The sequence below is a fragment of the Dendropsophus ebraccatus genome, chromosome 4 (genome assembly GCF_027789765.1).
Source record: "Dendropsophus ebraccatus isolate aDenEbr1 chromosome 4, aDenEbr1.pat, whole genome shotgun sequence".
Lineage (NCBI taxonomy): Eukaryota > Metazoa > Chordata > Amphibia > Anura > Hylidae > Dendropsophus > Dendropsophus ebraccatus.
In genome coordinates, this window is record NC_091457.1 from 147,876,381 (window position 1) to 147,894,449 (window position 18,069).

Genomic DNA, 18,069 nt, shown 5'->3' on the forward strand with positions numbered 1-18,069 from the left:
TCGTATACGCTCCGGCTCGGATCCTGTGCAGCGCCGCAAATAACTGACATGTCAGTTTTCTGCGGCTGCAATTCAATGAATTGCGGCCGTAGGAAACCCTGTCAGTTTACACAATGAAGCGAGCGGCTCCGGCCACTTGCTCCATTGTGTGCAGTGGCAAGTTCTGATGCGGGCGCGCGCTGATGCGCCCGCATCAGAACCCTGCGGCCGGAAAGATCTTCGATCTTCAAAGATCCGGGCAGAGAACGGCCGTTCCGTGTCCCGGCCGGTCTGATACGTAGTGTGAACATAGCCTTAGAATGATTTAATAAATATAGTCAGCACCAGGGTGTGTGCCCCTGTGAGCCTCTTATAACTGTGTGGGCATACAGTTGAATACTGCAGTAGACTGTGTGAGCAGTGCCGACATGCTTACAGCCTTATCTGCGGCTTATCTCTCCCAGAACAAAGCGGTTGTGTGGTAATTTCCCCTGCCCGAGCCCTGGGCAGCCAGGAGAACCCCATATACCATATACCAATGGCCAAACCAACAGCCAGTGGCGGGTACAGAGGAGGAAGGTATGTTAGTCAGAGTAATCTTCGTTCCGAGCACTGTTAGGAGCACTGCCGCGTCATCTGGCCTGCCCCCTTCATTGATTATAATTATAAGGAGCGGGCGGTCGTGCTTCTAACTGTGCACTGGAGCGAAGATTACTCCGACTAACCGCGCGGGACTCTAGCCAAGGAGGACACATACCTTCCTCCTCAGCGTCCTGGGCGCTATAAGGGGCTATTAGAGGGTTAGATTTGTCTAACCTTGTGATAGTTCCCCTTTAAAGAGGCACTCTGAGTGAAAATAATAATCCATTATGACCTATAGGTGACAGATGTTGGCCTATAATGACATCAGTTTAACCGAAACATCATGAGTTCTCGAAAAGCATGACCAATGCCGTCCATCACCTTAGCCTACCATACATTAATGGATAGATTTTTTCTTTTCCTAGACTAAATGGAATAACATAGTCCACTACACTATTCCACACCCATTTATATGGTATATATATGTATACACTTTCAGTCTCAGTCTAGTAGTAAAAGGCTATGGACATGTTTAGCATGAATGTGAGTCTACATGCTAAATGTTAATGAAAATGTGATGTGAGCAGACCCTTAGGCTGGGTTCAGACTATGTTTTTTCATCTGTTTTTTTTTTTTTTTTTTCATCCGTATTTGGGAAAAAAAACGGATGCAATTGTGTGCATCCCTTTTGATGCGCTTTTTCCATTGACTCCCATCCATTTTATTTTATGTACACAAAAACGTACTTTACCTTATTTTTGTGTACATTAAAAAAACGGATGCATTTTTATTTTTTTTATTTTTTTTTTATAATTGAAGTCAATGGAAAAATGAAGAAAGATGCACACAAATACATCCGTTTTTCCATCCTGCAAAAAAGGATGAAAAAAATGGATTGCAAAAACGTAGTGGGAAACCATCCCTAGTCTGCGAATGTCTGAACTTGATGGAGGAGTGTCTTCTTTCACCGTAAATTACTATATAACTAAGGGTACTATTACACAAAGCGATTTTTCGTCCATCAACGATAAACGATCTCAAACGACCGCTTTAGCGAACGATCTGAAATCGTTCACCCAGTTACATGGAACGATGATCGTAACTTATGATAGTTCTTGCGGTCCTCTTGTCGTCGCTAATTGCGAACGACGTCTTATTACATGCAAACGATTAGCAAACAATCAAAGATACAAATAGGTTTACATTCTATCAAACAAGCAACGATTTCTCTTTGGCCGTTTAATCGTTGTCTGCTATTACACTAAACGATTATCAATCAAATCCGAAACATCTAACGATTTTTCGAACGATAATTGTCCTGTGTAATAGGGGCCTAAGTTTTATTCCTGTTACAAGACATTGCTAGTACTTTGACTTGTTGTGGGCTTTGATAGCACTTAACCACAGTCTGTATGTTAATTCCTTCAGATATTTTTGAATTTTTTTCTTGAATGTCTGGTGTTATTTGTGTGGGATTTCTTATCTAAAGCTAAAATCAAATTTATTTTAATTTTATTCAGACTCAAACAATGCTGCAGTATCTACCTAGATTAGTACAATATCAGTTTGGGTGTAGGTTTTGCAGGTCCGCACAATCTGCGGACAGGTGTGGTGCTGTTTTTGTTTAATCTTAATGTAGCTTAACAGTGCCTCAATCATTCTAGAATGCCCTGAAAAAAACCACCAATCCAAAAAACATCCTGTGGGTATTGCATCTTTATATTCCCTCATTCATTCTCAGCAATACCATTATAAAAAATATTAAAGGGGTTATCCAGGTAACAAAAACAATATTCTAAACAATACCCCTTTCCAATACCACCCTATGTTTAATATAGATGTATAACCTATCTTGCACCCTTTCCCTGTTTTTTTCTCATTCTTATTGACTCTAGTTGTCTAAAATCTTCTACTCTCGGTCCACTCAGACAACGCTCAGCTCCCTCTTCCCCCTCCCTTTGGGGTCTGAGGACATGTGATGTCCTCTTTGGGGGCCGGGTTAGCTGTCTATTGACTAGGAGACATAATCTGTATCATCTCCATGCACCTGTGCTGCTTCCATAGACTTGCATGTGTCCCTGAGCCTAGGTTTCTGTAATATGAAAACAATATAGTTCTATCTCTGCTTTCTGTCAGTGAATGCAAGCATATGTACCTGTCTGTGTGTCTAAGCTCTGCATATTGTAAGTGTTATGGATGTTCTTAGAGTCTGGATGGAACTAGAATGTTTTCATTCACAGTCCGCAAGCAGAAATCTAAACCTACGCTACACCCCCCACCCCCAGTAAACAGATGCCCGGTGTGCAGCACATAGCTGTACCATACGCACATCAGCTGTGCTACATCATCAGCTAGTATGGAATATATATTGGGGTGATGTGATGCCAAATCAGTAAAAAAAAAATCCTGTCCTGTGTTTACTGTGAAATAGTAATGACAGCAGAGGGCAGGAAAGAAAGCTAAGGGGGCGAGTACACAAATGGACCAATCAGGGAAATGCATGATGGGAAATGTAGTTTCCTGGTTGGCGCCATCTTAGATATAGATCGGCTTTTAGAAAAACTTCTAACTCAGGAATGGCAGCAGCTAGTAAGACAGGAGATGGCTCAAAATACTCAGGGGGACTTGGTGAGTAAGACCAGCTAGCATTTTATTTTTTCGTTCTTAACACTTTTTCTTAAAGAGGATGTACAACCAGGTACGTCCTCTTTTACCCGACACAGGGATAGAACGGCACCGTTACGGGGAAGCCGGTGCCGTGGTCCGTTTTTCAAACCGCGGCCCGGTTACCCTGTACAGCGCCGTTCTTTCCACGGTTACCGGCCTGTCAAGCACTGGAGGTAGGCCGACCCGCCCCCAGTGGGAGGGAATTCTCTTCCCTCTATGATGCGGCTCCGTACAAGGGAACCGAGCCGCGGTTCGAAAAACGGACCGTGGCACCGGCTTCCCCGTGACCACGCAGTTCTATCCCTGTGTCAGGTTAAAGAGGACGTACCTGGTGGTACATCCTCTTTAAGAAATTAATTTGATTAAAATTGCTCAATTCTGACTCAACTTTTTCATTTTTTTCATCTATTGGGCTGTATGAGGGCTTTTTTTTATACTATGATCTGCTGTTTTTGTTGGTACCACATCTGTGAAGATGTGAAACAGGACTTACCCATCAGCTTCCAGGTGACATGATCTTTGATGCCAATGGGTCTCGATGGCAACCAGTGACCTTGTGAAGGCCCATAGGCCTGCCATAGATGCCTGAGTACCCGGCCAGCCAGCACAGCTGGGTACAGTGTCTATCAGTGTTATGTTGACAGGCTCAATACATTGAGTAGCACAAGGTGTCCACACTCGCTGTCTGTAAGACATATGTACCAATACTATCAAGAAAAAAGTTACATTGTTTGGAAGATGACCATGAAAAAAAAACAAAAAAAATGAAATAAAGAAGAATGTAGGTCGAGGAAAGTGGTTAATACTTTCGTGATGCCATATACGTTTAGATTTATTTTTGTTTACTTTTTTTTATTTCAACTTTTATTGGGCTGGGGGGTATTTTTACAGCTTTCAGTTTGCTTTGTTTCCTTAGCAACGTGAGAACAGGAAGATGATCAAAATACTTTTTTTTTCTACAAATCTGAAGGAAGGTAATTATAAAAAAAAAAAAAAGTTACCCCAGTAGAGGGAGAGGAAGCCCTCCCCAACACCATTCACAGAGAATTGGAGTGGGGCCAAAAGACTGGGTGGGACAATTGAGGTCAGCCTTACCACCACCAGCCCGGATGATTAATCAGCAGCACGGTTACTGGTGGTCAACCGTGCCCACCCCTCCCACCTGACTACAAAAAGTGAAGCCCTACACCTTAACCAGACCAATAATGGTGATGATGAGTTGAACTTTTTTGAATAAGAGATTGCATCTCAATGCCAGATTTGTTCAAAGCTCCTGGGGGCGTGTCCTTACACTGTCTGAGAATATCCAATTAAAGCTTAGATTGCCAAACAGTCTAAGGACACACCCCCAGCTGGTAACACCCAGTTGGCTATTATTATTAACTCTAGTAAGAATAACAAAGGAACGACACATCACAGAGCTATAAGACAGGATGTTCCAGAATTGTTTTATCATGGGGAATACAAGGATTCAGTAAAACAGACAGGCCAGGAGAGGTCACAAGTTCAAATCTTTGATAGCACATTTAATCTGTGCGTCTCATGGTGGGTGTTCTCATTTTATAAAAGATTATAGGGCTTAAGTACACCACCAAATTTCTGTAGGTTGGATGTGGGTTGCTGTATAAATAACGTTTACCGATTTTGAAGATTAGAAGTATTTGAAAGTATAATAAAGTATGTCTTAAGAACACGATTGCCGCTCACATGTGGTTTGCGGTCTGCTCTCTTGTGTTTTTGTTGCTAGCTTCCTTAATCTTTAGCACATAGCATTATTTTGCATCAGTATTTGTAGCCATGAAGAAGCTGTCTGAGAAGAAACTACGGAGTCTGTAGAAAATGTTATAAATAAGAAAAACCTTACTCACTTGTAAATAGGAAAAAAAAGACAGCATTGCCACCATGGTTATTTGACGTTTTAACTACTGTATATGGAATGTTATGAATAATCATTAACAAAAATCTATTTATTTCATTATTTTTGAACAATTTTTTTTTTAAATTTCCCCACTTAGATGTGTTAGGCGCTGATCGCTCATATAATATACTGCATTGTTTCTGTTTTTCAGTGTGTAATTGCTTATTGATGATTTGCTGATAGGGCTAAAGCGCCAGTTCACACTGAGTAAATTCGGCGGAATCCTTCCTGCCTCAGAGTCAAACGGAGACTCTATGGGAGGGCTTGTGTGCCTCTGCTCTCCGCTCAAAGAATTGACATTGCTAGCCCTCCCATAGAGACGCAGTTTGACACTGAGGCAGGTGGGATTCCGCAGCGGAATTACACTAAATTTAGTCAGTGTTAACTGGGCCTAAAAAGTAAATACAAAGGGAAGACATGGATACCTTTGTTAGGCCCCTTCTGTGATGACAGCTTACTGGCATTCCATAATTAGAGATGATCGAACAGTGGAAAATCTTAGGTTCTATCGAACTCGAACCTTGCCGAACCTTCCACATTTGATTCCCGATGCCTTCCCGATCCGTGGAGAAGAAGGAGACAGCCCAGGTACCGCCTGGAATTCCAGGATACAGCCTATTACCTAGGCTGAATCACAGAATTCCAGGCGGTACCCAGGCTGTCTCCTTCTTCCCCATGGATCGGGAAAGGCATCTGGAATCAAATGCGGAAGGTTCGGCAAGGTTCATGTTCGATAGAACTTAAGATTTTCCACTGTTCGATCATCTCTATCCATAATACCCTATTGCGTAATGGACAAAGCCCTGTAACTTTACGCCCCTAACAGCCTGTAAGGGGTTAGACATCTGGGATCGGTATTAACTCCAATCCTGGCTAATGTAACAGGTTATCAGCTGTATGTTATACATGACACTTTAGCCAATGGCCTAGCCACATTTCCTGAGTCTGCAGCATCCACATAACTATATCATGCTGCACAAGGATGGTCAAAACCACATTGTTTAGCTACATTGTGGCTCCTGCAGGTGTGATACTGATGCGTTGTTGGTCCCTGATGGACTTTGACTATTTTCCAAGACAGATGATGCGTCTTATATGCACATGATCATTGTGGCCAATCACTGGCCTTGGCAGTCACGTTCTGTACATGCTAGCATCCCTGCTGAAGCCAACGAGGACCACCAAATCATGGTCAGGGTCCCCCATTGTCTATAGACCTCCTTAGGATATCAACTGCGGCAACACTCTACCTAACAGAGGAATAAGAAATGTTCCCGTCCACTGTCAGTTGAGTAAAGTCTTTCAATAGCTTCACAATGAAAAGACCTACACTGCTGTTTATTTCCAGTTGCACAGTCCTCGCTCATTGCCGATCAGTACAATTATTGTGTTGTAGAACAGGAAGCTGATCGCAATCAGATGAAGGTCATTCAGCTTCCTGTGATAGTAGAGCATAGCATGTGCCTGAAAAAATGATCGATTGACCACCATTGATTTTACCCCTCACCTAGTAACTGCTTTAGACCACCAAAGATTTTACAATTAACCCTTTCACTGACAAAGACCACCCAGAGTGGGACTATGAACCCTTCACCACCCTAGACTTACTATAAATCTTCCCACTGCCCTAGACAACCAAGTGTTTAACTTTTAACCACCTTTACTGCCCTAAACAAACAGGAATGTTTACCTTAACCTCCTCACTGCTCTAGTCCTCCAGTGATATCACAATTGACCATTTTACTAAATTAAAATTAAACCCTTAAACCATGGCTGTCATCTAGTGTATGGAATTTATCAAAAAAATAAATATTCACTTCTTTTTGCATTTATTTATCATTTACCAAGCATTTTCAAGTTTTTCACCATGCTTCACACCCTCCTTGGATCAGTGGCATAGCTACCATAAAGGCAGACCATGCCACTGCTGTGGGGCCCATGCACTAAGGGGGCCCGCAGGCCCATGGCCCTTAAATTGTGAGCATTCGTAATGAATGTTCACAGCTAAATGCGTCGCTCTGATTGACAGAGCAAAAAGTCATTGGCTTCCAACCACAAGGGTTCCCCTCCAATACACATACTCAACTGGCCCAGCGCTGTCCTCCGACGTTTGTTCTCCCAGCATCCCGGTCATGAGTTACATCACTCGTGCATTGGGGAGATGGGAGAACAAGGGAAGAGGTGCCCGTACAGGATTCTTTGGGCTCCGTACTGTTTTTTTGCTATGGGGCCCCATGGATCATGGCTACGACCCTGACTTGGGTATTAGCAACAACTGGGATGAATCACCAATTTTCTCCATGCTCACTTACCTCCTTTTAATACCTTGATGTTTCTGATGAACCTTAGCTATGACTATAGGCCAATCATGCCCAAAATGCATCAAAATTGGGTACATAATAATAATGCTTTTATCTGCAGCACTTTACATAGTTTATTGTTCCCTGTCCCAATTAGGGCTCACAATCTAAATTCACCTATCTGTTTTTTTGAGTGTGGGAGAAAACCGGAGTACCCGGAGAGAACATACAAACTCTTTGCAGATTACCCTTGATGGGATTTGAACCCAGGACCCCAGCGCTGCAAGGCTACAGTGCTAACCACTGAGCCAATGCTCTGTCCAAGGAAGAGGGAGAATAAATGATGAGCACTAAGGGTGGCCATTGGCCCCTTGGGAGCCTCAGGCCCAGGTGCCCCAAACCACCCAATATTATAATCTAAAACTGCTGAGAAGAGTCATTTACACCATTTGAACAGTACTTTTTTGTTGAATGTACAAAAAAAAGTCTATCTACAGTAAAAGGTCATTAATAAAACTTGTAATAACAAATCTCCATCTCCTTATAAGAACATTTTGCTGAGTTTCCGCTATATTACACAATGCATTTGCCAGTTTAGAAAAAGAAAGTCTATAGAAGTATCTTAAAGGGTCAGAATTTACAATTGCCTTCATTGTCATGTAATCATCTTTTATTGTTTGGCCAGCTGTCTCCATTACACCCACTTTCCTCCAGAGTTGATATTACATCTGCGGCTCCAGTCATTTTGTCATGATCTCATTGTTTGGACTTCGCTGTGTTTAATCTGCATTCGAGGCTTCTATTCCCCAAAGCCTTCCGTCAGTAGAGTAAAAAAATAAAGGGTATTGCAGAAATTTTAACAAACCACCTATATATGCTAAGCTGTGCTAGAACCATTATCCAATAAATATGATCTCGTGAAAAGACGGCAGGAAGGAAGATCTAAGGACTCCACCATAAAAGTTAACGCGTATTGCACATGTTAAATCCCAGTGTGAAAGCAACTTTAAAAGGTCTTGTAACTTTCTCATATTTTTCACTTGCAAAACATCAGGGCGATGCAAAGATACTCTGTCGACCATTTCTGGTCCCACGACTCAAAACACCTATGGACGCAATGAAGGAGCCTGGATGAAAGATCCACTGGCTAAGGATGAGAAAATCTATGTGACAAACTACTACTATGGAAACACTTTGGTGGAATTCCGGAATTTGGAAAATTTTAAACAAGGTAAAAATTAAGTCGTATTCCTGAATTGGTTCACCCTTACCGTATCTTGTGATTTCAGTGAGACTCACGTTTGAGGACATGTTCGAAAGAACAGTCTTCAGGAACCTGCATATATTGGTTTTCATGGTTTCATCTTCTGAAAGACGTACTCCTGGAATATTTTTGTTGTTCCCCACACCTTTGTAAATGGTGCAATATAAAGGACCATGAAGTTAAAACTTGCACCATGCTTTTTTCATCTAATTTCAGTCTTCGTTCGGCTTCTCGGTTGACCACTGATTTGCCATATCCTATGGATTGTCAATCTCTTTCTCTCATGGCATTGAATGTCAATCTTCTAGGAATGAACAGGGAAAAGGACGTCCAGTCAACACAGCAGATGATTTGGGATTTGGAAAACTCATTAACGGTCTTGGAAGAAACAAAATGAAGGTTGAAATAGATGAAAGCATGGGGCAACACCTCCTGATCTTTTTTACTCCACCATTTTAATATAAGGGGGGATTCGGGAAGTGATACTTTAATCATTGCTGAGATTCATGGCCCTAGATTTTCTTGAGACAACTTATATAGCTGCTATAGGACATATATGAATAGAAGAACTCAGGCCAGTCCTATCCTACAGACTATTGTAACCTGAAGAAGGCTTCTAACAATAAGACATTCTTTTTTCCTACAAAGAGATTCAAACTTTGTTGTCATTTACAAAAATTTTCGACATTGTTAAGATTTAGAGATGAGCGGACTTGCCGGCACTTGAATCCCATTGCCTGGAGAAGGTAGATGCAGCATAAGGACTGCCTGGAATGGATACAGCCATTGGCTCCTCAGGCTGCATCTACCTTCTCAAGGCAGCAGGATTGAAATGCCGATCGTGGGATCATGGGTAGAGATGATCGAACATCGGAAAATCTTAGGTTCTATAGAACCGTGGGGAAAGAGGAGACAGCCCAGGTAGCACCTGGAATTCCGGTATTCAGCCTATTACCTAGCTGTCTCCTCCTTCCCCACGGACCGGGAATGAAATGCGGAAGGTTCGACAAGGTTCGAGTTCTATAGAACCTAAGATTTTCCAATGTTCGATCATTTCTAATCATGGGAACCTGAACTTTCTGCAAATTTGCTCATCGCTATTGACATCTCCTCTGCTCACTAGATATAGCTGAGAAAAGTGTACGGCTATGGGCTTCTCTCCCAGCTTGGTGCTCAAAGAGATTATTGGCCATATTATGGACGATAACCGCTTTGTGTAATAAAAGGCAACAATCAGCTGACATGCACGATGTCGGCTGCTCGTTGTCTTTCAATATGTTACATGAAGCGACGGCAGCAGACCACTACTATATTCTATTAGCCCCCGCTCTTACCTGCTCGCTGTCAGCGCATGTAATAGCGCTGGTCTCCCGACTCGTTCTATCGATCGGTCAGGGTCTCAACGCTCAAACCCCGACCAATCAACATTTATAACACGTCTATAGAACATGTTAAAAGTTATTTAAAGTGACAGTGTCCATATAATATGTAGATTCTGGTAGTAAAATGTATGATCCTATAATTTTACTACAGCGACTTTCTTCCATATTATTATATGTAAGCCATTAATGAAGAAGTGAGAAGTTTGGGCCACCGACTGCATAGTCCGAGTACTGATTTAGATTTCTTTTTCCCACTATATAATGTTGATCATATTAAATGGTATAAAACCTCTTACAATACAGTATTTAGATCTGACCTGTTGTAACGTTCTCGTGTATAAAACAAATTCAGAACTATCTAAGTAACTCCCATACATTAGACCTAGTCGGGAAGGTGCTTGCAGAAATCTGACACTATTCCAGGCTGTTGGTGACTCACGTAATAACCGCAGGACTGTGCTATATATCTAGTAACCTGGATGCAGTTAGACATCAATGACCCTAAACCAATCTAAACTCCATATTGCTCAATAACTTTGCCACCATTGTCATTTGTTGAGTGCGGGAAGGTTGGATCTGATGATGTCATTCTTTTTCCAGTCCATCATTTCCTGCCTGACATTCTAGAGAACATATGTGATTTCCCTACAGATCCCCGAGGATTGACCAATTACTGGCGTCTCTGCCATTCTCTTTGCTTCCTTCAGATGTTTACACAAACCCATCTCTCTCTTTCTTGTTCTGAGACTGTTAATGGGCTGAATTTATAGGGCAGAGAAGTCCTCACATTCATTGCAATGTAAAAGAGTCAAACAGCTACAGATCAGCTGCCTGTAAACCGAGCATTGGCTCTTAACCTATTTATTAGGCTCTGTTCACACGATTGTCAAGGCAAAAAAATTCTAAATTTTGTGCTTTTCTAAAATTTTTATTTATTTTTTTGGGACAATTTTCAGCTAAACTATAGCCCAAAAAATGGCTCTTTGTAAATTAGTTTCTTTTCTTTCCAGACATTATATCCCATTATATCCTGAAGGCCCTGGTAAGTTTTACCATCAAAATCATCATCAGGATGGACATTGATCTGAAGTGTAGTCATAACCTTTAAAATCTAACTGCAAGTGCTCATCAGGAGAGCTAGCAATTAAAGGGACATTTGCAGCACCCAAGAGGCCCGCTCGGCCACTGGGTTCTGCAAATGGCTCCGGGGACGCCAGTGTACTACAGAAGTGGGCCCCCTGATGTGGCAGGCCCCGTAGCAGCCGCTATGGCCATACCCATACACCATACTTCAATGATCTGTATCCTCCTTACACTACTATATACAGGGCTCTGCAGCCCCATTCTACAACATGTATCCTCCATACACTACTATACACAGGGTTCTGCAGCCCCATACTACAATATGTATCCTCCATACACTACTATACACAGGGCTCTGCAGCCCCATACTACAATATGTATCCTCCATACACTCATATACACAGGGCTCTGCAGCACCATACTACAATATGTATCCTCCATACACTCCTATATACAGGGCTCTGCAGCCCCATACTACAATGACATATATCCTCCAAATACTCCTATACACAGGGCTCTGTAGCCCCATACTACAATATGTATCCTCCATACACTCCTATACACAGGGCTCTGCAGCCCCATACTACAATATGTATCCTCCATACACTCCTATACACAGGGCTCTGCAGCCCCATACTACAATATGTATCACTACACTACTATATACACTCCTATACACAGGGCTCTGATGGGTGCAGGCTTTATTCTCCCTGGTGATTTTGCAGCTGTGTTCTTCACCTTCTCATTATATTAAGACCAGGTGTAAAAACAGATTAGAAGTTGTAAAAGGGATGGAAAACTTCTTTTCCATGCCTTGCTATGGCACTGTGGAGCCTTTCAGAGTCTCTCCATTATACACGCTGAGGTCATTCGTTGCTGAATCACATTTCTTTTTTTCTCAGACTTGTCACCATGTTTGTTGAGCTACCGAGCTGTATACTGAGAGTTTTATATGACGGCCCATAAATAAGTGATATATTCTCATTCAGCCTATCCCTTCTTGCCTAATATATCAGGCAAGATTAGCAGGATGGCCGTCTCCCAGGGACGGACGGTGGCCACATAGCAGACGTCTCTGAGAAAAAGCCCCAGAAAGCAGACGACTCTTGTGTATACAGTCAGTGATGAAACGTAACAAAGGTGCAGACAGTTATTATACAGTATAGCCACACAAATTAAACAAGGGTTTAGACTTTATAGAGACGAAAAGGACATGCTACAATACCAGTATTCCTTAAAGGGGTTGTCCAGGCTCAGAAAAACACACCCACTTTCTTACAGAAACAGCAATAGACCATAATAATACAGAATCTTTTTACACAAAAGTTTTAGGCAGGTGTAAAAAATACTGTAACATAAAAAAGATTTAAAAAAAAAAAAATTAAAAAAAGGAATTTTTAAAAAATTGAATTAATATAAAATTGCCCCATCTTTGGGGATGTTTGAGGGGTAATGTTCGGTGCCATTTTTGTGTGAAAGGGGGCAACCAGAACTTTTGTTGGGAAAGGGTCTATTTAAAAATTAAAAAAAAAAAAAAATTTAACTTTTTTTTTACACTTAAGTCCCTCAGGGCAGACTTTAGTAGTAGATCGCCAATCGAATGGGCTAGAGGTAAGAAGGAGGCCTCTGGATGACATAGAAAATGATCATCACCTAACAGTCACGGTGTGGAGGTGCCAGTTGGTCAGTGACAGGCACAGATCCTGTCACTGACACATCTATCATGATAGCTTGCAGCATTTTAAGGGCTGAAGGTGGACATCAGTGTGATTGCTGATGTCAATCATTAACAGTGAGTGCTGGTTGCTGGTAGCAGTCAGTTCTCACTGTCTATAAAGTGAGCTCAGCATCCAGTATAAAAGCATGCTGTAGATGTACAGATCCCATCTTAAAACCCCAGGTGGCCGTGCCGTACCTCTATGGCATGTGTCTCCAAGGGGTTAAAGGAGTTATCTGGGAGTAGAAAAGTACAAAAATACTGCCACACCTGTCCTCAGGTTGCTAGTGGTATAACAACTCTATTCTCTATTGTAAGTGATATAACAACTCTATTCATTTCAATGGAACTGAGCTGCAATATCACAGGCAAAGAAGAGTGTAGCTGTTCTGGGGAAGAAGGTGCTATGCTTTTATAATGCTGAATAACCCCTTTAATAGCCGCATTTTAAAAAATATTTCTAATTTCTTATTATAAATAATAACATATATATATAGGGGTGCCTTGGATTACAAGCATAATTCAATCTCCACGATAATCCACTCTTAAACCAAAGCAAATTTTTCCGTAAGAAATCATAGAAATGCAGATAATTGGTTCCACACCCCAAAATAATGATTTATTATTCTGAATAACATGTAAAACAGATGAAAAAAACATTCAGAAACAGCAGAATATGTGATATTATAAGTTACTGTACAGTAATGGAGAGGATGGGAAACACAAGGGCGGACAGAGACTGCAGGGAGCATGGAGGAATGAGCAGGACATATGTGGGCACATACATGCAGCACTCTCTGTCCGGGGAGAGAGGGGTTACAGCTGTGAAGAGATTACCTCCTCAGTCCTGTCTCCTGATGTAAGCCCCAGCCTGAAGTGGATCTGCTATGATTTGGAAGATGAGGGAGACTTCCTGGATCATAGTACAGGGCTGTAGACCCCACTATGCAGACCAAGCCCCTCCTCCACTCCCCTCCCACCCATTACAGGGAGCTCTTAAACCAAAGTAATGCTCTTAAACCAAGTCACAACTTAAAAAAATTGTGAGCTCTTAAACCAAAACGCTCTTAAACCAAGTTACTCTTAAACCAGGGTACCACTATATATATATCTGTCTGGGTAAGCAAACACTAGGCCTTAGCTGTTTTAACAAAAGTGAGTAAATGTCTCTGGATAGGTGAGCGAGCTGCAGGCTGTGGTATGATGTAGGCATACACTGTACTTGGGCATGGGTGACTGGTACAGCAGGTGTACACCTTGGCTCTTGCTGCCTGGATGAATAAGTCAACACCTAATCTAAGCTTCAGAATGAGTGACCTATTGTTCTTAGTAAGTGTAGAGAAGGCCCAGGGTCTGGATGCCACCTGGCAGTATGTGGGCACAATATGTATTGGTGAACTGTTTGTTACTTTATAATGTAAACTGTTTGCCTTCCTCGGGGCGCTGTCATTTTACATCTCTCCAGTAATATTGGCGTTCTGGCTTGCACTTATTTGAAAAGTTTGTGCTCCTCAATGTCCTCTCTTGTTTTGTTATCTTGCAATCTGTGCGGCCCTGATAGCTACAAATTCTACTGACCTGTTATTTATGTTCTGCATGGCCATAGTGTGTGGACACTGTACGGTTCTGTTATGTTCTGTGTGGTCCTGTTATGTGGACACCATACGGTTGTTATGTTCTGTGTGGTCCTGTTATGTGGACACTGTATGGCTCTGTTATGTTCTGTGTGGTCCTGTTATGTTGACACTGTACAGTTGTTATGTTCTTTATGGTCCTGTTATGTGGACACTGTACGGTTCTGTTATGTTCTGTATGGTCCTGTTATGTGGACACTGTTTGGCTCTGTTATTTGCACTCTGTTCTGCCCACATCATCAGCACGGCCCTTTAATTTCTTTTATGGTTTGCATTTATGATTGTTATTTATACCCGGTTTGGCACAGTTATTGTCTTATTGTATGGCACTATTATTTACACGTTATTACTTTGTTATTTATGCTTGTATAAGTCTTTTTAAAACATATTATAGTGTTATTTGAGCATTGTACAACCCTACAGCAAAAATCTGCCTATGTGTGGTAGAGAATGGTATATATTATATTGTATGGCTAAGATTACACAATGCCGAAATGACGGCCACAAATAATGACGATGGCCACAAATAAAGATCATGATCATTACTTACGGTAATCATTATTAAAGCAAACTTACCACTAGATACAACGCTTTGTGTTTTATACATTAACAGACCGGCGCCAACACGGGATGCCGTTGCAGTTAGTGGTTGCATCCACCCATTAGGAGCACTGACCTGCCCCCATCCCTCCAAGCTGGCCTGCTCCTTCTAATGATAATCAATGGAGTGGGCAACACGGATCGGCGCGATGGAGGTGGGCAGTGCTCCTAACAGGGGGTCCAGGCCATGGATGGCACCGAGGAGGAAAGTAAGAGACAAACCTTCCTCCTCGGCATCCCCTGTGCATTAGGGGGCTATGAGTGGGTAAAATTCGTCTAACCTTTTGATAGTTCCCCTTTAAAGCCATCAAAAAAGAGGAGATCAGCTGAGAAATGGTTGTTTGCCTGCTCCACAGCTGATCAATGTCACTTTTACACTGACCGATTATTGGCCAAAGGAGCATTTCTAGCTACGCTTAGATAATTGGCCCATGTTATAGGGCCTTAAAGCGACTCTGTACCCACAATCTGTCCCCCCAAACCACTTATACCATCAGATAGCTGCTTTTAATCCAAGATCTGTCCTGGGGTCCGTTCGGCAGGTGATGCAGTTATTGTCCTAAAAACAACTTTTAGACTTGCAGCCCTGTGTCAAATTGCCGTGGCCTAGAGTGTCTGTGCCCTAGGCTTGCACCACCCCTCCTTCCCTTCTCATCATTAGGAATGTCACTAGCAGGATTTTTCCTATTCCTCTGCAGTGCACATTGCACAGGTGCCTTAGCGATCCAGCCCATGAGCTGATGAATAGGAGGCAATCTGCCTGGAGCATTCCTAATGATGAGGAGGGCGGGGAGGAGGGACACAGAGGTTGTACCAGCCTAATGCATACACAATCTAGGCCACGCTGCAAGTTTCGAAGTCAATCACCTGCCGAACGGACCCCAGGACAGATCTTGGATTAAAAGCAGCTATCTCACAGGACAAGTGGTTTGGGGGAGTGGGGGCAGGGGGGTCAGATTGTGGGTACAGAGTCACTTTAAGGGGCCTATTCCATGGGAATAGTTGTCTGACAGCTCAGACAGGCCGCTCCGGAGTTGATGCTGCGCCGTGGGACCCGGGGAGGAAGACGAAGCGGAGGAGAAGTCCTGCCAGGTAATGTATGCTGCAAGGGCTGCAAGGACATCGGTATCGATGTCCCTGCAGCCCTCGCTCAACAATCATCGGGCCATGGAATAGGCCCAGTAAACGAGTGCGATCTAGCAGATTGGCGCTCGTTTACATCGTTGCTCGGCCCGTGGAATAGGACCCTAACCACAGTGAACTAAACCTGGGACGGCCCCTACTCACTCACTTAAAGGCAGAGAAGATAACATACAAGAATTCTGTCACCAAAGGTAATAAATATTCAGATCAGCATTTTTTAAAGACTTTTTCTCTGTTTGTATTTCAGGTCGTTGGAGCAATTCCTATAAGCTTCCTTATAGCTGGATCGGTACAGGACACGTTATCTATAATGGATCTTTTTACTATAACAGAGCGTTTACTCGCAATATCATAAAATACGACTTAAAACAGCGATATGTGGCAGCTTGGTCCTTGCTCCACGATGTGGTGTTTGAGGAGGCTACCCCGTGGAGGTGGAAAGGTCACTCGGACATAGACTTTGCAGTGGATGAGAACGGTCTATGGATCATCTATCCGGCCATTGATGATGAAGGATTTCTGCAGGAAGTAATAGTCCTCAGCAAGTTAAACGCTCAGGACCTGACAACTCAGAAGGAGACGACATTTCGGACTGGGTTACGGAAGGATTTCTTTGGTAACTGTTTTGTCATCTGTGGCGTGCTGTACGCCGTGGATAACTATAACAAGAAAACCGCCAATATATCTTATGCTTTTGACACTCATACAAACACTCAGATCATTCCCAGACTACTCTTTGAAAATGAATATTCTTATACAACTCAAATTGATTACAATCCGAAGGATCGCCTGCTATACGCATGGGACAATGGACATCAAGTCACCTATCAGGTGATATTCGCTTACTGAAGCTACCGACCGACTTTTTGCAGTGTGATGGTAGACGGTTTATAGGACACACGATTCTCTATTGGCAATGGAAAGTTGCAATTTTATAATTTCATATTTGAACACTCACTGGGGCAGATTTACTAATCCTGTCTAATATTTAGACAGTGTAAACTTAGACTAGACAGTCTGAAGTTGCTTCAAATTTTATCACAGTGGCTCACTGCCATCTGACGTTACATCAGTTGGCTTACCTTACAAAATTTTGACACGCTTTAAAGGGGCACTCTAGAGGAAAAAATGTTTTAAATGAACTGGTGTTAGAAGTAAATTACAAATCTGTATAACTTTCTATTTGTCTTATCAGCTGCTGTATGTCCTGCAGGAAGTGATGTATTCTTTCCAGTCTGACACAGTGCTCTCTGCTACCACCTCTGTCCATGTCTGCAAATCCCCATAGAAAACCTTTCCTGCTCTGGACAGTTCCTGACATGGACAGAGGTGGCAGCAGAGAGCACTGTGCTAGACTGGAAAGAATACACCTCTTCCTGCAGGACATAAAGCAGCTGATAAGTAATGAAAGACCTGAGATCTTTACATAAAAGTAAATTACAAATCTACATAACTTTCTGACACCAGTTGTTTTAAAGGGGGAGAAAAAAAAATCTTTGGAGTATACCTTTAAGTCTTGTGTTCTTTTCTCCATAGTCATACACCCCCCCCCCCTTGTTTGCCAGCTTATCGGTCCAAATTTCACCAAAAATGTAGCTTAGTAAATCTCCCCCACTGTTTGTGTGTGTTTTTAATATACAGTAAATTGGTCAATTCTTCTTTGTTGTTCAATGACAATAAGGGATATACCAGCCGTTTTATATAGAGTAAATTCCTAAATAAAAGGTTGCTCAATACAAATGCAGATCTGTAAAGCAATTAAGAGATAGGAGTAAAGAGTTTATATAGAATTTTTTTTTA

General features: G+C 42.2%; 1 protein-coding gene across 1 annotated transcript in view; it reads left to right on the forward strand.

Moving 5' to 3' along the window:
* The window catches only part of OLFML2B (olfactomedin like 2B), an 86,555-nt gene extending 69,138 nt beyond the window's left edge, over nucleotides 1-17,417 (forward strand). Inside the window, exons 7-8 of the mRNA XM_069968958.1 lie at nucleotides 8,501-8,677; nucleotides 16,517-17,417. Coding sequence (XP_069825059.1) covers nucleotides 8,501-8,677; nucleotides 16,517-17,118 — 779 coding nt within the window. The 3' untranslated portion in view covers nucleotides 17,119-17,417. The remainder of the gene's footprint in view (nucleotides 1-8,500; nucleotides 8,678-16,516) is intronic.
* Nucleotides 17,418-18,069: the final 652 nt, after the last annotated feature.